The following is a 17,454-nucleotide window of genomic DNA, read 5'->3' as shown; positions in this document are numbered from 1 at the left end:
CGACACGTTAGCATGTCATGAATCATACTGAGTTAGGGTTAGGGTCCTGCCATTGTCTACGTCCGTACCCCCCCCCCCACCCCCCACCACCCACCCCCGACAATCGTTTACTTCCTAAAGTAGGAGCATGAGACCTTTTCGACAGAAAGCAACTCACAAGGCATTCATCCATGGTACAGACCCCAGCACACAGATATAACGAGAGTAGCTACGCACTGTTTATAGTATTAGCAAACCTTCAATGTTGTTATCATTTTAAGGTGGTCCCAACCTGTGTTTTATGTTACCTGTATTTTATAAAAAAATGTTTTAAAACTTCCGTTGTTGTGTTGTTGCTTTTGAATTTCATTAAAACTTCTGGGCCACCGTACAAGACACACATTTTAGCAACGTTGCCCTTTGAACAATAACAACATGGATATTTAAAGAACAAGTTCTTTAATGTTTTCAACATATTAGCAGTGGTCTCTAGTATAAGTGAATGCCTTGTGATTCCATCTCTGTGGGAAAAAGCTCTGGCGTTTCTGTTTCAGGGATCAACAATGAGCCAGGGCCGAGTTGAGCTTATTAAATTAATTAAAATCACTTGTAGAAAAGAATTTTTCTTTTTTCTAGACGTTGTTTTGACTCTGCCCTTTTTAAGTTTGTAAAATTGAGCTGAGTCAGCAGAAATCCAAGGATTTGTCAAACACGGGGCGTGTGCTCTGCATTGTTAGAGGATTTAAATGCAACGCACCCCCAAAAGTCATTTTTAAAGCCAAAACAGAAACTTAAATGCAAAACCAGACAACGCAGTGTTAGAGCTGCTTGGACAAAAGCAGAAGGAGAGTAATGGCCGTCAGAATCAAAAACTAGACCCTCTTGACATTTTTACATTGCAGGGACTTTTGAGCCCAGTTCACCGCAGGTCATCAGATTACCAGCATGTGTGCTTGTGCTGACATGTGCCTGAACAAAGTCACAACTCAGCCGCTTGCCCGTGGTCCTTACTGACCCGTGTGTGTGTGTGTGTGTGTGTGTGTGTGTGTGTGTGTGTGTGTGTGTTTGTGCATTAATCCCAAATTTATTCCGTTTCCTGTAAGAACCTCTGCTGCCACAATTATAGGACATGCTCAGCTGTAGAAGGAAGATTGGTTGGGACGTTTCCCAGATTCAGATTAGGTTCTGAACTCTGAAATTACAGGCTGTAGATGTTCTCTAGTGAGGCGTTACAGTTCAGGATTATTCTGTGGTTTGGCAAGTGATGCAAAGGGAAAATCCTCATGGCCAGCATGGGCCGTGATGCACAGCAGAGACGATGAGTGGGTGAATAAAGGAGGAGAGAAACTGTAAGTAAGTAACTCACCGGGTCTTTTTTCCATTTTTCTCCCTCGACTGCCACATAGTCGAACCTTCGATATTAAAATCAGGATTTGCTTCTGACAGAGCGACTTGTTGCTCTTCGGGCAGGGCTTGCGCTTGCTGGCGATCTGCCGGTTTGCTTGGGGGTCCTTGACCTCCCTTCGCTGGCGGATGAGGGAGCTGGCGAGAGCGGCCATCTTCCCTGTGCCAACCTTTTCCCTGCCTCTCCAGCCTTAGGAGGCTCGGTGGGCTCCAGGTTTCGGGGGTCCTGCTCACCCAGGGCGATAGAGCACCGCTGAGGGAAGGGTCAAGGGTGTGAGAGGGGGCTTCAAAGTCAGGATGGTCCGAATTAACGAGGAGGACAGAAAATCAGGAAAAATTAAGATGAAGGCTGGATTCTTCAAATCCTCGGCCAAATCCAACAGCCATGGCTCAAAAAGGTGTGGAAGTCGAGTATTTCCTGGGTAAAAGTCACTGTTGTCCTGTAGAGACAAGCCATGCTGTCCACACCGAATCCTACCCCCCAAAGCCTCTGCTCCAGCCTGAAGTTCAGCTCAACCAAGTCCTAACAGAGAACAAGCCATCCACCACATCATGACACCAAAAAAAAATCAGATCTGTCCCCGATGATCTATTGGCCCTAGCAGAAGCCCGACCCGACACAGAGGGACACGCGCGGTCCCAATATCAACTCCACCGCAGCTTCGTCCTGTCCTTCACCAGCAAAATTTCTCCATCTGCAACTAAGTCAAAGCAAGACAAGAAGAAGAGACTGTCCGACCTGAAGAATTAGGTCTGGAAGACGACGTGGAGACGCAGATTCGGCTCGTTCCTGGGCTTTCCGGACATCACCTTTGCATTCCTTTGCACTCTGAGAGAAGAAGAAAAAAGAACACAAAGGCTTGATAACATCCACTGTTGCCCAGAGATAGAGGTGACATTCAAAACGAGAGAGGGAGTGAGTCTCTCCTCTCCCCCCTCTGTCCGATCAAGCTCTCCAACTCTTGCAGCAGCGATCTACAACACGGCAGAGCGCAGCGCCATGTCCTTCAGCCGCCTCACAGCGGGGGGAACGAGGGATGAATGAATGTGGGGAAAGAGATGAGGGAGGAAGAGGAGACGAGTGGGGGGGGGGGCAGTGAGCTGGCAGGTATCCGTGGTGCTCGTTCGAGAGTCTCCACTGGTGGGTGACAGTGGTCCAGAGCGTGGAAGTGTGTCCATGAGCGAGTGGGAAAAGTGTGTGTCTGATGAATAAGGCAGTAGTATACATGTGTAAATGAAGCTGTGCCACAAGGTGAAGGAGTGTGTGTGTGTGACAGAGGCAGCATGCATGTGTGTGTGTGAATGTGAGAGCATGTGTGTGTGTGATTCTGTCTCTGTTCACAGTGCATTACCGAGAGAGTGCCGGCAGTGCGCTTCACACCCTCCCTCCCTCCTAAACTAATTTCCCTGAACCCTCCCCTTTGCTCCTCTTTCTTCTTCACTTCTTCTCCTCCCTCTCCGTCACTCATACCCCTCCTCCTACCTCTCGCCTCTCCGAGCTGGGATGGGACGGGTCGCCCCTGCCTCCCAAACCCACCGCCTCAGAAGTGATGTTGGCTTAAGGAGACAAACGGAGCCGGCTTGTCACTGCTGGGCTGTGAGTGGGGACATAAAGATGCAGCGACACAGTCAGGAAGTCGTGCCACAAAACAAAAATCACTCTCCATTAAATGCATACGCTGCAGTCTGATTAGCCCAGGAGCACACAGGACGTTTACACAAACTGGTCCCAACTGCTCTCGGGTAAAGGCGGGGTTTTCTGCCATCGTAAAGCGTCAATGTACGTCACGCCATTTCCTGTTTGCTACGGTGGGGGACGCTGGACTTAATAAATTCAAGGGTGTACGATTTATTGGATAGCAAACGTCCAACCAAGACATGAATCAAATAATGAACTGTGCTGGTGTTATCACAGTCGAAACAAACGAGTGGGAGGAACAGGAACATAGGTTAGGTAGGAATACCGGAACTTTACCGAAGCTTGTTGCCAACACCGTCAAACTTCTTCTGACTCAGCTGAACTATCCTGCCCAGGAGTTATTTGTAGTGGCCGACTATGAGGCAACACATCTTAGTAATCCCGTCTGTAAACCCTGGGTTCACCTTTGACTAGTTATGTATTCTTAGAAAGAAACGCACGCCTGGCTACGTCAGAGCACACCTGATGCTCATGTGGGAACGTCAAAAATGACATTTTGAGAATTCTCTACGTTGACGGTCCATGCACATGCGGTACCTCTTACATGCTAAAGATGCTGTTTCCCACTGCTAGTCATGAACTAAAGTCAAAGTTAAAGTTCTATTGGTCATCATCACACACTGGTGAAATTCATCTCTGCATCTGACCCATCCCCGTGGGGAGCGGTGAGCTGTGGCCTCGCTCGGGAACTATTTGGTGGTTTGACCCCCAAATCCATCCCCTTAAAGCTGTGTCAGGCATTGGGTGCCATTTTTAACCCTCCCACTTTCTTTATGGGTGACCCCGCGAGGAAAGTTGACCATTGAGCAGGACTGATGGTTTATCCCTTGAGGTCCACGTGGCAGGGGTGAGGTGGTGCTCAGTCCTCACCCCTGCCACATGGACCCAAGGGATAAACCATCAACCCTGCTCAATGGTCAACTTTCCTTGCTGGGTCACACTCATTAGGGCGGTGGGGGTGGGGGGGTGGGTGGTGGTGGTGGTGGGGGGGGGGGGGGGGGGGGGGGTTAAAGTCTTTGAAATGACCTGACCGGAATTTGAACCCTGATCTCCCAGTCCCAGCCAGGGTGGACACTCTACCATTGGGCCACTGAGAAGGTTGATAGGTTAGTTGAGAACTATATCATCATCACGTGTAAAGAAGCATAAAAATACATTAATTCTGTGTAAAATAGGAGCCTGAATCAGTCAGATAAGTCCAGAGGTGGCACTAGACTTTTTCGTTGTCCATCATTGTGAAAAAAAATGCTCTCATTCTCTATTTTTACCCTATATGGTCATGATGACAATCTAGAATTTGATTTTCATTCATGTGAATTAATATTCAAGCTGAACAGAGAATCTACATTTGTCACGTTGTGGGGAAGATTAGGACCCAAAATGCAGATTACCCAGGATGACTCGAGGCAGGAGTTGGTAAAAGTAAAAATCCTTTATTTGGCAGGATGAAAACAAAATAAATCCATAAGGCAGCAAGCCAAAATCCAAAAGTCCTGGGACACAGGACACCAAAAGCTCACTAAGAGCACCAAAAACCTGAAGACACAAGCTCACATAGAGCACGAACAACGCTGATAAAAACACAATGGACCGACAATAACACAGAGACAAGACAGGGCTTATATAGACTGGGAAGATGAGAGGGAGATGAATTGCAGGTGTGTGGGGAGAGGGACCAGGTGAACACAATTACTAACTCAGGGAGGAGGAAGAAAGCACTGGTGGGGAAAAACACACTAAATACTGAAAGGATGTAACAAAGGAAAATGACCTAAGAGAAAAACAAAAGACTAGAAGGCATGAACCATAACTAATATTCTAAGGGGAAGCTGACACTAAAGGAAAACACTACAGAAAGAAAACTACAGGGGCGTGGCTAAGAGGGGGCCAAGAGAGCACAGGACCTGGGAGAGGGATGTCTGAGGAGGGAAACCTAGAGGGCAAATGGGGCACCCTAGGAGACACATGAGGAAGACGCAGACACGACACATGAGGGCGCTAGAAGACACAAAAGGAGCACCTAGAGACGAATGGAGGACAAAAGGAGACACATGAGGTGAGACGCAGACACAGACCATGACAACATTTGTTCTTACGACTGAATGTTTGTGCTGATGCAACACTGGAGATTGGAATTACAAGTGCCATTCCAGCCAAAGTTCTAAAATCAGGAAACATTTCTTTATGTGAAGGGATCATAAGTCGACAAGACTCTCTAAGCAAGGGCTTTCCTGGTGCCATCAGCACTTGCTTCATCGGGAGGATACACTCATGATGTACCAAACGTTCACCATTCTGACCATTAGTGGTCACATACGAACTCCGAAGCCTGTCAGCTCCTGAAGAGTGAGATGCATTGAGTACAGTATCCGAGTCAACGGTTGTGTGTTTTTAATCTTTTTTTTTTCTTCTTCTTTTAGTATTTTACATGTTTTCATTGGTTATTTCTTTTGCTGTCTTGTCATTGTTCAGCGTCTTGGGTGCCTTTTGGGCACTGAGGGTGCGATACAAATACAGTACGTTGATGATGTAAGATGCTCGGATTATAATCTAGGTTTTATTGGTTTACACACATCTACAATAGACTCCACATAAACTTGGAAATGTTCTCCGAACTCTAATTCGTCAAAATTACAGATGATCTTTAGATTTTTTTGGCCACCATCTTAAAAGAAGGTCAAAGATGGAAAATATTAGCTTAGCATGACCTCTGGTAAATACAGAATGCATTTGCAAGATTTGAGCAAACCCATTGATCTCACCTTCTGGCTGTGTTGAGAACTGTTTTGTATCTTTTTGCATGTTAGATTTTCTCTGAGCCATGAGTTCTGGACTAAATCTATCATGAGAGTTTTAGTAGCTGGTCCCAAGTGACCATTTCAGGCCCTTTAGTTGGAGGCACTTCTTTGCACGCATCATATTTCATTCATGAAGGTTGTCCTGCTATACCTCAGCAACACCCGTAATTAACTGGCAGAATGGCAATGCTCCATCCATCTTTACCCACTTTATGTTTAATTCTTAGCTGTAGCAATGCTGCCATCTTGGCCAGGACTCCCTGGAAGAAGCACATGCTATATTTCAATAGGAGCTTGCTGGCTAAACTAAAAATAAATTGAATAGAAATAAAATTAGATTTTAAATCAGACACGACTCCGGGTTAATATTTAAAATGTCAGCTTTGGAGTAAAACTTCAGTTAGAAACTCTGTTAGCAAATAACTGTGAAGGATCACTTCTAGGAGTTGTAGTGATAAACTGCCCACACAGTCTAAAAAGAGTGTAGAATAATTACTCTCCTGATGTTATACAAGGTTTGCATTAAACTGAGATGACAGCAAAGCAAGTGGGCCCCCCTCAAGAGCAGCCAGTATTCCCCTGAGATGGCAAATGTAAAGCAATAGTCTGAATGTGTGATTTGTGGCTACGAGAGCTGCAGCAGCAGGAGAAAACCCTGCAGGAATCCCCTGCACAAACAAACACTCGGTCATCTAGCACCGCGCCGTAACCCGGACCGTTAAAAAGCAGCCATACGTCACCACGCCTTGCACACAACGCTTGTGTTTTCTGCAAATGCCAGAAGCAACGGAGTGAGACTGAAAAAAATCACAGAATAAATACAAACTACACAGTTTTCAGGATTGTTTTTTCAATTAAACAACATTTTTTATAAATTATTAACTTCTTGCTGCTTTCATTGTTCTTATCACTCTTTTATTCTTAGACTTATTCATGCATACATTATAATTAATCGTTTTCAATGGTATTCCTTGTTAATGTTGCCTTCATAACATTAAACAAATGAACAACTATTTAACTCCTTTTCTCTATATGTGTTATTGCTGTTTTATCCAGTGTGTATAAGAATAAAAAAAATAACAGCAGCAGCAGTACACAGAATATATCACTCAAGAGTATAATAATAAATTAAGATATTCACGATAATAATTATTATACTAGTCATGCTAACCATTACGCTGCTGGTAGTACCATCTAACAAAATCTGTTGCAAGAACAATGGTCCAAAACCAGATCAAGGTGCATGAAATAAGAATGACATCTTGTGGTCAAATGTTGGTACTGCAGTCCATTTAGCAAAACAAACAAGTCCGCATTGAGCAACTTTTCCATTTGATTGATCAGAGCAAAACGATTCTAGATCACTATTGTTACAAGAATAAAAGTCTCCAGTTTGGCCTGAAATGAGTCCTGGGACAGGGTGGTCCATGAAAGATTCACCAGACCCGTCCTTAAAGTCTCTTTTCTGAGTATTTCTCTTATCCAATGGAACCATCTAGTGGCTGACAAGCATATCACACAAATAATTTCTCCTTTAGTTTTTTTAAGTTGGCGACTTCACGTTTCTGGTTTATTAATGTCTTTCTGTAGCCAACAAACAGTTATAACATGTTGTTTTACAAGTATAGCATCACGGAGGGCCTCTAATTTGTGACAAAGGTCACATTTTCCCAGCTGGGTCAAGCTGGGTCAGACTGTAACTTTTGGTTCCACAGATTAATCCAGGAGCCATGATGGCTGCTGAATATCATCTTTATCTGCTGCTGTTCCGTCCCAGAATGAAGGACACTTCAAGATCACGACAATAATTTTAAATAATAATTTTAATAAACTCTTTGACTTTATTACTGTTATTATAATCATCATAAATTATCACTTGGTTCAGTAACTCTATTTTAAGTACTGAAATGAATTATTATGCTTTGGGTATAATAATGATTATTGTGATAACCGGTTATGTGTGTTCAGTAAACTAGAAGGTCATCCTCCATTTTATCCATCCAATGCAGAGGGCTTATCCAGGGTCAAATTTAAACTGCCATCACATGTCTTTGACTCATGACCAAGCTTTCTGAGGCTGAGAGTGGGCGTGTTCTGAGGGTTTTGTTAAAACTAAATCTTCTGCAGCTTAGCTTCAGTTCTTGAACCATACGAGGAGACGAGGGAACGGCCGCCCGAATCTCCACCTGCTGTTCTGTCACGCCTATAGAATAGCTTCGAATAAACGCACCTGTAACCAGCTGACGCAAAACTCCTTCAGAGTTATTGATTTTGAGAAGTAAGACGCAAACTCCTTCAGAGTTAAGCCAGATGCTCGACACTGTGTACCCTGCGACATCTTTGGATCAGAGTCGGTTTTGCTCGAGTCTCCGCTACCGGACCAGGTACCCTGAGGCTGACAACATCCTCCCTTGACCTCCGGATCCGCACAAGGGTCATCTGAATGGGTGAGGTACCACACAGATTGTGTCTGATGCTGTTCTCTCTAAGTAACAACTCAGTTAGCTGCAAAACCATTATTTCCAACCCAGAACGTGCTTCTCTCTCTCTCTCTGACAGCAACCTTCTGAGCACATTCACGCATCCAAAACTCACATTTTCAATTTAGCTTTCATTCAGTCACAGGCTTGCCTTCAAAACAAGTTTTAATATCAAATTGTCTGTTCAAAAATTGTCATTTCTGAATTGTCATTCCAAATTGTCATTTTTAAAAAAGTGTTTGTAATAAATTCTTAACTTTAAAAACTTGACTCTCATCTTTGAAATGAAACACAGAATGGTGTATATTTCTGGTTATGGAAAAAGCAATGATTCCTAACTTCTGATTAAATAAATAAACTTTTGCTATTATATTTAATTATCTGAAATTAAACATTAATCTTTGGATTAAAATTAGACCAAGCTCGTTGGCATATGAACTTCGATCGAATATATAATATCCTAGATATTTATATATGATAGAAGCTTCATTTTTAACTCGTTTGGGTCTTTTCTCAGAATCTAACAACTGATAGCAAACAGTGTTTATTCTAGTATAGATTAACACGCTACAAAGTATTATTCTCATGTCATGTTGTGTTCTCATATATTTATATTTTAAAGACTGACTTGTTTGTGAAAAGTTCATCAGCTCTGCATCAGCTGAGGTTTCCTTGAGTTTGAAGCATGTAAGCAGTAGTCTTTCTTTCTTTCTTTCTTTCTTTTTTCGTGGGTGTTTGGTGGGTGGCAACCAACTTTCAGGTGCATTTCCGCTATCTACTGAATGGGAGTGTGAGTCGAAGTGGGGAGTATCCTACTAAAAAATAAATTAATTAAAAATTAAAAATAAAACAATTTAAAAAAAGGCAGTAGTCTTGGTTACTTCTGGTTCAATTCAAAATATTTTATTAATCCCAGAGGGAAATTGATTGATTAGTTGGCACTCAGTTTCCTATTGCACGGAGCTCTGCGGGGCAGGGGGTGTGCTTGGCAAAAAAAAAAAAGATGTTTTGCTTACATTATATCACAGTACATGATGAGACAATCACTATTATGGATTTTAGAAAAATCATACATCACTTCTGAAAGGGAAAACTCCAGAAAGATACTTTAAGGAACACATTTTTGGGCCATGAGGTTTTTTTTGCAAATTTAGCTAGCCCAGTTTTTTCTTCTTTCAGTACGCGTCGTGACACTTTTCCCAAATCAGATACTGACTGTGAATTGTTTTCAGGATTTAATCCCCATCAGACTTTCATCTCCACACTTTGGGGCAGCTTTCGGGAAAGTTCAGTAAACCGAAGACGCAAGAATATCGTCTCTACAAACAAATAAGAGAAGGTTTTGGTTCGAGTGGTGCAGAGATGCAGACGTTAGCAGACTGTAAGGAAGACATCATTCAGCACAAACCAGCCAAGACACGAGTACAGGGCGAGGCAGAAGAGAAAAGACAAGCGCTAAGGAGACAAACACAAACTCCAGCCAAGACACAGATACGCAGAGACGTAGGCGGAACGAAACAAAGAGGTAAGACAACATCAGCAGTCAGTCACAATGTGCTGCTTGTGTTTGTTTCCATCTTCGGCTGAGCGGACATGTTTCCCAAGTCAGTTTCCATCACTGAAGGTGACGCTATGATCTCACTCTCGCTCCCAAACACCAGAGATGTTTGAGCAGACCATCCTCAGGCAGACAAACCTTTAACAGATCCCTCCTATGTTCTACACTCAACATGCTTTAGGTGCAGAGTCTGTCTCTGTAAATACAAAAATTTCTCCCATTATCAGTTAAAGCCATTGATGCACAAAAGCACCAGATGAACTTGTCTGGTAGAACACGTTGGTGACTAAACGGATAAATCCTCAGTTTAGTCCACAAGTTTGTCTCCAGAGGTTGGAGGGGGCCAAATGAGTGTATCTTTTAAGAACAATACATTTTTTCTAAGTTGTTGTGTTTTTTTGATTTATATATATATATATATATATATATATATATATATATATATATATATATATATATATATTGTCTTATTATTTTTATTATTAATCTGTGCCCGTATTGTTTTACTACAGTAGTGGTCTGGATGATTGTGGCATGATGGTGCAGGTGTATCCCCCTCTGTGTAAACTAAGTTTCTCCTAGGGGAGACGAAGAACTTTGATTTTGACCGAATTGTGCCCAATGCACCATTTTTCTTTTTATCATTCCATCTATCTGTTTTATCTGACTATCTCTTTCTGCCACGTCCATCCAGGTCTGGTTTATAAGGTTCTTTTAGTTCAAATTTTTTACACGCAACAGTTTAAAATAATGAATTAACTAAAAATAATGTTTTCTGACAGATTTTCATCACTAGTTCCTGCTTTAAATTATCCATCCATTCATCCATCCAATCATCCATTTTCTTCTGCTTATCCAGACTCGGGTCTCGGGGGCAGTAACCTAAGTCGAGAGGCCGAGACTTCCCTCTCCCCAGCCACTTGGGCCAGCTCTTCCGGGGGATTCCCGAGGCTTTCCCTGGCCAGGCGAGAGAGATAGCCCCTCCAACGTGTCCTGGGTCTTCCTTTAGGCCTCCTCCCGGTTGGACGTGCCTGGAAAACCTCACCAGGGAGGCATCCAGGAGGCATCCTGACCAGATGCCCGAGCCACCTCAACTGGCCCCTCTCAATGTGGAGGAGGAGCAAATTTACTCAAAGCCCCCACAATGCGGGACAGAAATTGAGGCCAATGCGGAAATGAAATAAATTGCAGTTCCACCCTCATCCGCTGGGGGCTGGTGTCAGAAGTGAGCAAATCCTCATTGACTCCCATGTTAAAAATACCAATTTCACAGCAGAAATAAACATGTTTACAGCCTGGGACCAAAACATGTTTTTGGTTGAATTGATCTAGTTTACACTCATGACAACTCTGAGGGGGGTGAGTTTTTTTCTCACTCTTCTGTTAAAGTGTATTAAAAGCCTAAAATTCTGAATAATTAATGAGCATCCGACACACGTGACCGCCGCCTCAGACCCACGTGACCACAGAGGTCAGTGGAAAGGCCTCAGTCTGAGCCTCGGTCGCACCTGAAAACTGTTCCGCGATTTTTAGTCTCTGAACTTAGACCATTAGTTGTAGCGTCTGTGTATTCTTTTTTGGATATTATTTGTGCAATTGTTGGACAAAATGTCTTGCTGTGGTATTAACTGCACTAACAGAGCGTCCAAGGAGTCTCCACTTCAGTTTTTGGTAAGTAATATTATATTTATGTATTTTAGGTCACTGCTGCTCTTGCACTAGCTGAGCTTATATTTTAACATGTACTGTTCAACCATGACATTTAAACGTAATAGGGTAAAACCCAGTGCATTTAAAATAACGCTGCATTTTAGAAAATGGGTTGAAATATAACATGTTGGTGGAGCTGGGTTCCGACTATTGGTATGGTCCCCTCCCCACAGCTTGGCGCATCTCTGATCGCCGCAGCACTTGTCTGCTGCGCGGCTGCCGGCTTGTGAAGCTCTCGAGAGACCTCTGTGTTCCACCCGGTTTTACCCAGTGGTCAGCTCGGCATATCTCTGACTCAGAAGCTCTGGTGTTGTGCACAGTTAACTCTGGTTGTAGCTAGGTTGCTACCTTCGTTAGCTTAGCTCCCACCTCTGCGTTAGCTTCGGGTTAGCTTCAGGTTAGCTTGTAGCTACATTAGCTTCAGTTCGACGGGTGTCGTCATTTGATCCCAGCCTCACAGCCCCACCCCCGGCTCCACCTCTCTTCCCTTTGTGGAATTGTCTGGGCTTGATGGAACCTGTGACATGCGCTGTGTCTCAATTCAGGGTGTGCATCCTACGTCGGCCGGATTCGTCGGCCGGTTACGTCACAGCGCCGCGACTAGGCCTGTCCCAATTCGAAGACTCCTTCAAATGCGGTCGACGAATGCGGCCTTCTTTTCGCCTGAATGAAGGATGGGTCGGGTGTATCCTTCAATAGGTAGCATTTCCCAAGTTGCCTTGCGGGCAGGCCAGCAGAAAAACTTAAAAACAATGGCGGACAGCGAAGCGGGAGCTGTCGGAGAGGATTGCGCATATAAATGTCAGTATAAACTTGAAAACTGTTAGGTTAAGGACTTTTTGTGATACATGAACGTTATTTTAGTTAGAAATGTTAAAGTAAAAGTGCTTGTATTGCGGTCTCGGCTCGTATGTTCGGCCGCGCTCGGTGTCGTACTTTTCCCGCTACGTTTTCCCCCTGATTTTAATAGGAGTTTGTATTTTAGGAACAAAAGAGAAAACCACGGAATTTATTAAGCTTAGGGCGGAGATGGACCACATGATCACCGGAGCAAAGTATTCGGCGGCTGTGGCATGGAGGTACAATAACATCTCATATTTTAAAAACTCGTTTGAGTTTATTTTTTCTGCGAAAACATGAAAGGAATAACCCGTTGTCCTCTTTTCTCTTCCTGTTTCTTTTTCTTACATGTTTGTTAAGACTATTCTGGAGAAAATGGGCATCCAGGGGAAGGTGCCAGCGATGACCAGCTTCTGGATCTGATCAGGGAGGACATGAGGCTGCAGAGGGAGGCAGAGCCGCAGAGGGCACAGGAGAGAAGGGAGAACTTTGACAGCTTTTTACTTTGCTAGAAAAAAATGGTTAATAAAGATTAAACATGTACATATAAAAGAAATATCTAAATAAAATCAGTTCTGCATTAAACTCTTGAATTTTATTTTTGTTTACAAATGAGAATTGATTACTAGAGGGTATCCGCTGGGTCTTGTAAAGTCTTAAAAGGTGATAAATCGGTTTTGGTCAAATTAAGACCCTTAGAAAGTATTAAAAACTATTATCACATCTTTGCTCAGGCTCAGCTTGTCTAAAGTATTTTCTCTGAATTAGCTCTCCAACAGTCAAGGAAATGATTAACCCCCAGAGACCCACGGTTGTAATATTACAACATCAGATTTAAGTCTACAAGAATAAACCTTCCCCATTTTTTTCTTTTTAAAACCACATTTACATTGCTAATAGGTCCTATTGTTCAGTTCTGCAACACTATTGACTGTTAAAATGTGTAAATAGGCCCGTTTATCTGGCCTCCTAGAACAACATGTGAAAGGTTAAAAAAAGATTTTGCAGTTGTTTTCTAAATTTGGGTTTCTGGGGGTTAAAAAGCTAAATAAAACGTCGAGCTCCATTGTTTAAAGTTCCTTCTCCCTTCTGCCCAGCGGTTCCACGGTTGCTAGGCGACGGAACGTTCGCGGAGGGAGTTCATGAAGGCTAGGCCTGTCCAAATTCACAGCCGTTAACATCCGGTCTACCCGGCCGACGGAGGACGCAGCCCACGTCAGCCGGGTGGGCTGGGTCCTTCGAAGGATGCAGACCCTGAATTGAGACACAGCCATGGTCAAACCTATGACACGGTCAAAATGGCGGTGGTGGCCACCTCCAATTTTTCCTCAAAAACATATTATTGGAGCCTATGGAAACCCATTGTCCACACACACACACACACATATATATATATATATATATATATATATATATATATATATATATATATATATATATATACATACATACATATATATATATATATATATATATATATATATATATATATATATATATATATATATATATATATATATGTATGTATATATATATATATATGGACAATATGCTTTAGCTTCTGATAGAAAATAGATGGTGGAACTCTAGGATTAGAAAAGCCTGACAGATCTACACCACACTGTCACTAAACATTCATGGACCCATCTTGGCTCATGACGAAGAAGGCTGTTGTTGGTTTAGCGTCTAGGTAGTGTCTCAGCTAGTAGAAGCTAACTGTTAGCATTAGCAATTTCACCACATAGCAGAACTCCTCCAGGCTTGTGTTCTTTGTCGAGATAAAACATCAACGTTGCAGAGCAAACTGGGTCAGTGGTAGAGTCGCATTGCTGTTAGCCAATCAGAGGTGAGATGTCGAAATACCAGAAAATAATCTCCAAATCTTGTGGCTTGTGCCACTTTCTTCCCCAGCTGAATTCTGCGTTTTCAAACAGATGCACTGGAGCATTTTTCCCCAGAGAACAATTTACAAGGCATTCATTCCTACCAGAGACAACTGCAAATGTATAAAAAAAAAATATGAGTAAAGTTGACTTTTAATGCCTGCAGATTTTAGAATGATATATAAAGGGCAGTTAGAAGTAGTCCAGAGAGAGTGACAGTTAGAGTTGACACAAGTCGACGAAGTAGCAGCGACAGTTGCAGGAAGAGAGAGCAGTTATTCTCAGGAAAATTTTTAGAAGCAGCATCCTCCTAAGGGGATTTGTTAATCTTAGATTTACTCTTTTTTGTATTTTTTAAATTTTGTAATAAACTTTTTGGAAAAAGAATCCTCGTTCTCGATTCTTAAAGGTCTCTTTTAGCCTTTGAGTGGGAGCCCCGACCAGATCTGGTGGCAAAGGGTAAGCCACCTTAAACTGCTTGTTCCTGTGCTTCAGGAATTGTTTCAGGTTGTGACAGATTAAGAAAAGATACCTTAGGTAATGGGAGCTAGTCTCTCCTCCTCCCTCGTGCAGCGGGACATCCTAAGGGTTATAAACCATAATGGTTAGTTGGTTCAAACAGGCTCTGTTCTGCACGTGTGAAAAAGTCTCGGTTTAGCGTGGGAAGGAACCATTTCAAAGGGTGGATTAATTAGACTAATTGATAAATCCATGTTAGCCTGATCAACTAACAGGAATAATTTTCTAGTTACCACCGCCCACATATGCTGACAGAGGTGCAAATTAATCCTGATAGGACCCAAATTATAGTCAGCTGGATGGCCTCCAGTAAACTTTAGCCCTAGTATTTAAAACCATTAAATAACGGGAAATTAAAAGGAAAGTGTGTTGTCACAGAAGAACAAGTACGGCAATCTCCATTCCACCTTAAAATAGAAAACAAATTCTAACCCCGGGTTTCCACAGGAGCCGTCAGCAGCACGTTACTGCAGCAGCACGTCTTGCTCGCGTAAGCTGCTGCTTGGCCCTTCCCACGAGACGCGAAGCAGTAGGGGAGCAGCTGTCACCGACCGAGCACAAAGTCACACGAGTGACTTCGTCAGTAAACACAACAACAAGCAGGAGAAAACTACAACATGGTTTGTGTTTTATGTTCTGTCCGTTTTATAATCGCCAATACGGACCTGAAAAACAAAGGAGACCGCTAGCTAGGTGATAACTTCTCACGGGGCCGCACAGTTAGTAACCTTTTTTAAAAGTAAAGCAACCGGAAGGCAGTACGTTCTTTATTCTGAAAATCTCAGTAGCTTCTCTCCATTTCCACGTCCAAATTCCTGTCTTTCCTTCCCCAAAAATGTCGAACTTGACCCGTTTCAGAGGCGTCGCGCGTAGAAAATAGAACCGGCGCGTAAAGGCTGCGACATGCTGCTCCTGAGACGCGGCCAACTCGCGCTGCTGACGGCTGCTGACGGCTGCTGTGGAAAAGGTTCTGTTGACCACAGCGGTTCCTATCAGCAGCTATGACGTGCTGCTGCAGTAACGTGCTGCTGACAGCTCCCGTGGAAAGCCGGGGTTAGTTGGGAGTCCAAACCAGGGTCTGTACAATAAAACTCACCTGCAGCCTCATTACCCTGAAAAAGCAGCGTATTCTAAGGTTCTAACGGAACCACTAAAAGTGCACGCTCGCTACACCTTCATCATGAACCTGCCACATTCAGTCCCATAAATGTCTACTGTCCTCTGGAGGAGGATCTACAGGTAAAAAGTTCTGATATTTGTTTTTATTCTTTCATATATTGGGATATTTGCTTTCTGAAAATATAAAAATGTACTTCTGGAGAACCTTCTAAATACAAAAAGATTTCTACATCATCTCCACAACGACTTAATTTTATCAACTTTGTGTTAGCGTTTACAAAAAATGCAATCAAATTGTAAGACAGATATTTGTCCAAGTTGCACAAGTCCTTCCATTCATCCATATTTGTAGTGTGTGTGTGTGTGTGTGTGTGTGTGTGTGTGTGTGTGTGTGTGTGTTAATCATATTTTACCATCTGAACAGCAGAAAGTAAAAACGATAGAGCCACGCAACATATTACTCAGGATTTGTCATCTCGACACTGGCAATTGTGTGGAGCTAGCTGAGGGCGCTAATGCATTTTGACTTCATATTTCAGCCGACGTGCTGCCAAGTCGGTGGTGTCACAGATAAATAAACCCAATAAAGAGAGGAAACGTACACGGAGCATCCATATACCCATCAATGGAAACATGTCACAGCCAATCAAGGAGGTGCAAAGTTTGTGTTTATCGCCTGTTTGACTTCTCTGTTGTACCAAACCCCTGATGCATCTGTGATTTAGACGCTGAATCACACCTCAGCAGCGCAGCGCTGTCTCAAATAATGCACTAATGCACTGTTCCTCTGTGCCGGTCAGGGCCTGTTAACTGGCACCAGCCTGAGACAAATGGGCCCCAAACTGGGATTGATATGGTGGCTCCCTTGTTGTTTCTGAGGCGGAATTTTAAATGAACACATAATGCAGGTCTCTGCCATTCTGGCCTGTCTGGATGCTGCAAAAACAATCAGGGACAGAAAAGAAGCAGCACTCCGGTGTAAGTGATATTGTTGTTGGGAGGAGTTAACTTGTCTTTGAAATATTTGTTTAACCCACATATAATCCTTTAATTTTCCAAGGTTTCTACTCCTTGTGCACAAAAACATACAGAAACAAATCATCCTATAGAAATATTAATATTTCATAAGTCTCAGTTTTTACATGAACTTCATGCTTAGCATCAGTCCTGACACAGTATAATAAAGTGTGTGTGTGTGTGTGTGTGTGTGTGTGTGTGTGTGTGTGTGTGTGTGTGTGTGTGTGTGTGTGTGTGTGTGTGTGTTTTTCTGACATTTAACCCCTTTATTTCCAGGTTTGTGATCAAAACCAGAACTGTGAAAAAAAGGAAAATAAAATAGAAAAAAATAATCGAATGAAGAATTTTTGAATTTTTGAAATAGCATGTGGTCTAATGATTTATTTTTTTGTGTTATGTCCAGAGGACCTGTTTTGGGGATGACCTGTAGCTGCCTTAATATTTTTTG

At 42.9% G+C, this 17,454-nt stretch overlaps 1 protein-coding gene and 1 long non-coding RNA gene across 3 annotated transcripts in view; one reads left to right on the top strand and one right to left on the bottom strand.

The window, feature by feature from the left end:
• LOC107376923 (fibroblast growth factor 11) overlaps positions 1 to 17,454 on the bottom strand; it is a 176,487-nt gene that overhangs the window by 93,222 nt on the left and 65,811 nt on the right. The window contains exon 1 of one of the 2 annotated variants that reach the window (XM_054747389.2): positions 1,346 to 2,749. The exons of the other annotated variant lie outside the window; for it this stretch is intronic. Coding sequence (XP_054603364.2) covers positions 1,346 to 1,538 — 193 coding nt within the window. The 5' untranslated portion in view covers positions 1,539 to 2,749. Of the gene's footprint in view, positions 1 to 1,345; positions 2,750 to 17,454 lie in introns of those variants that run through there. 2 annotated transcript variants of the gene reach the window in all.
• Positions 12,513 to 13,056, top strand: LOC139066301 (uncharacterized). The gene is made up of 2 exons (XR_011519231.1): positions 12,513 to 12,707; positions 12,829 to 13,056. It is a non-coding gene; the product is annotated as an uncharacterized lncRNA (long non-coding RNA).

Source organism: Nothobranchius furzeri, chromosome 2, assembly GCF_043380555.1.
Source record: "Nothobranchius furzeri strain GRZ-AD chromosome 2, NfurGRZ-RIMD1, whole genome shotgun sequence".
Classification (NCBI taxonomy): Eukaryota; Metazoa; Chordata; class Actinopteri; order Cyprinodontiformes; family Nothobranchiidae; genus Nothobranchius; species Nothobranchius furzeri.
The sequence above is the reverse complement of the archived record's forward strand: the minus strand, read 5'-3'. Positions and strand labels throughout refer to the sequence as shown.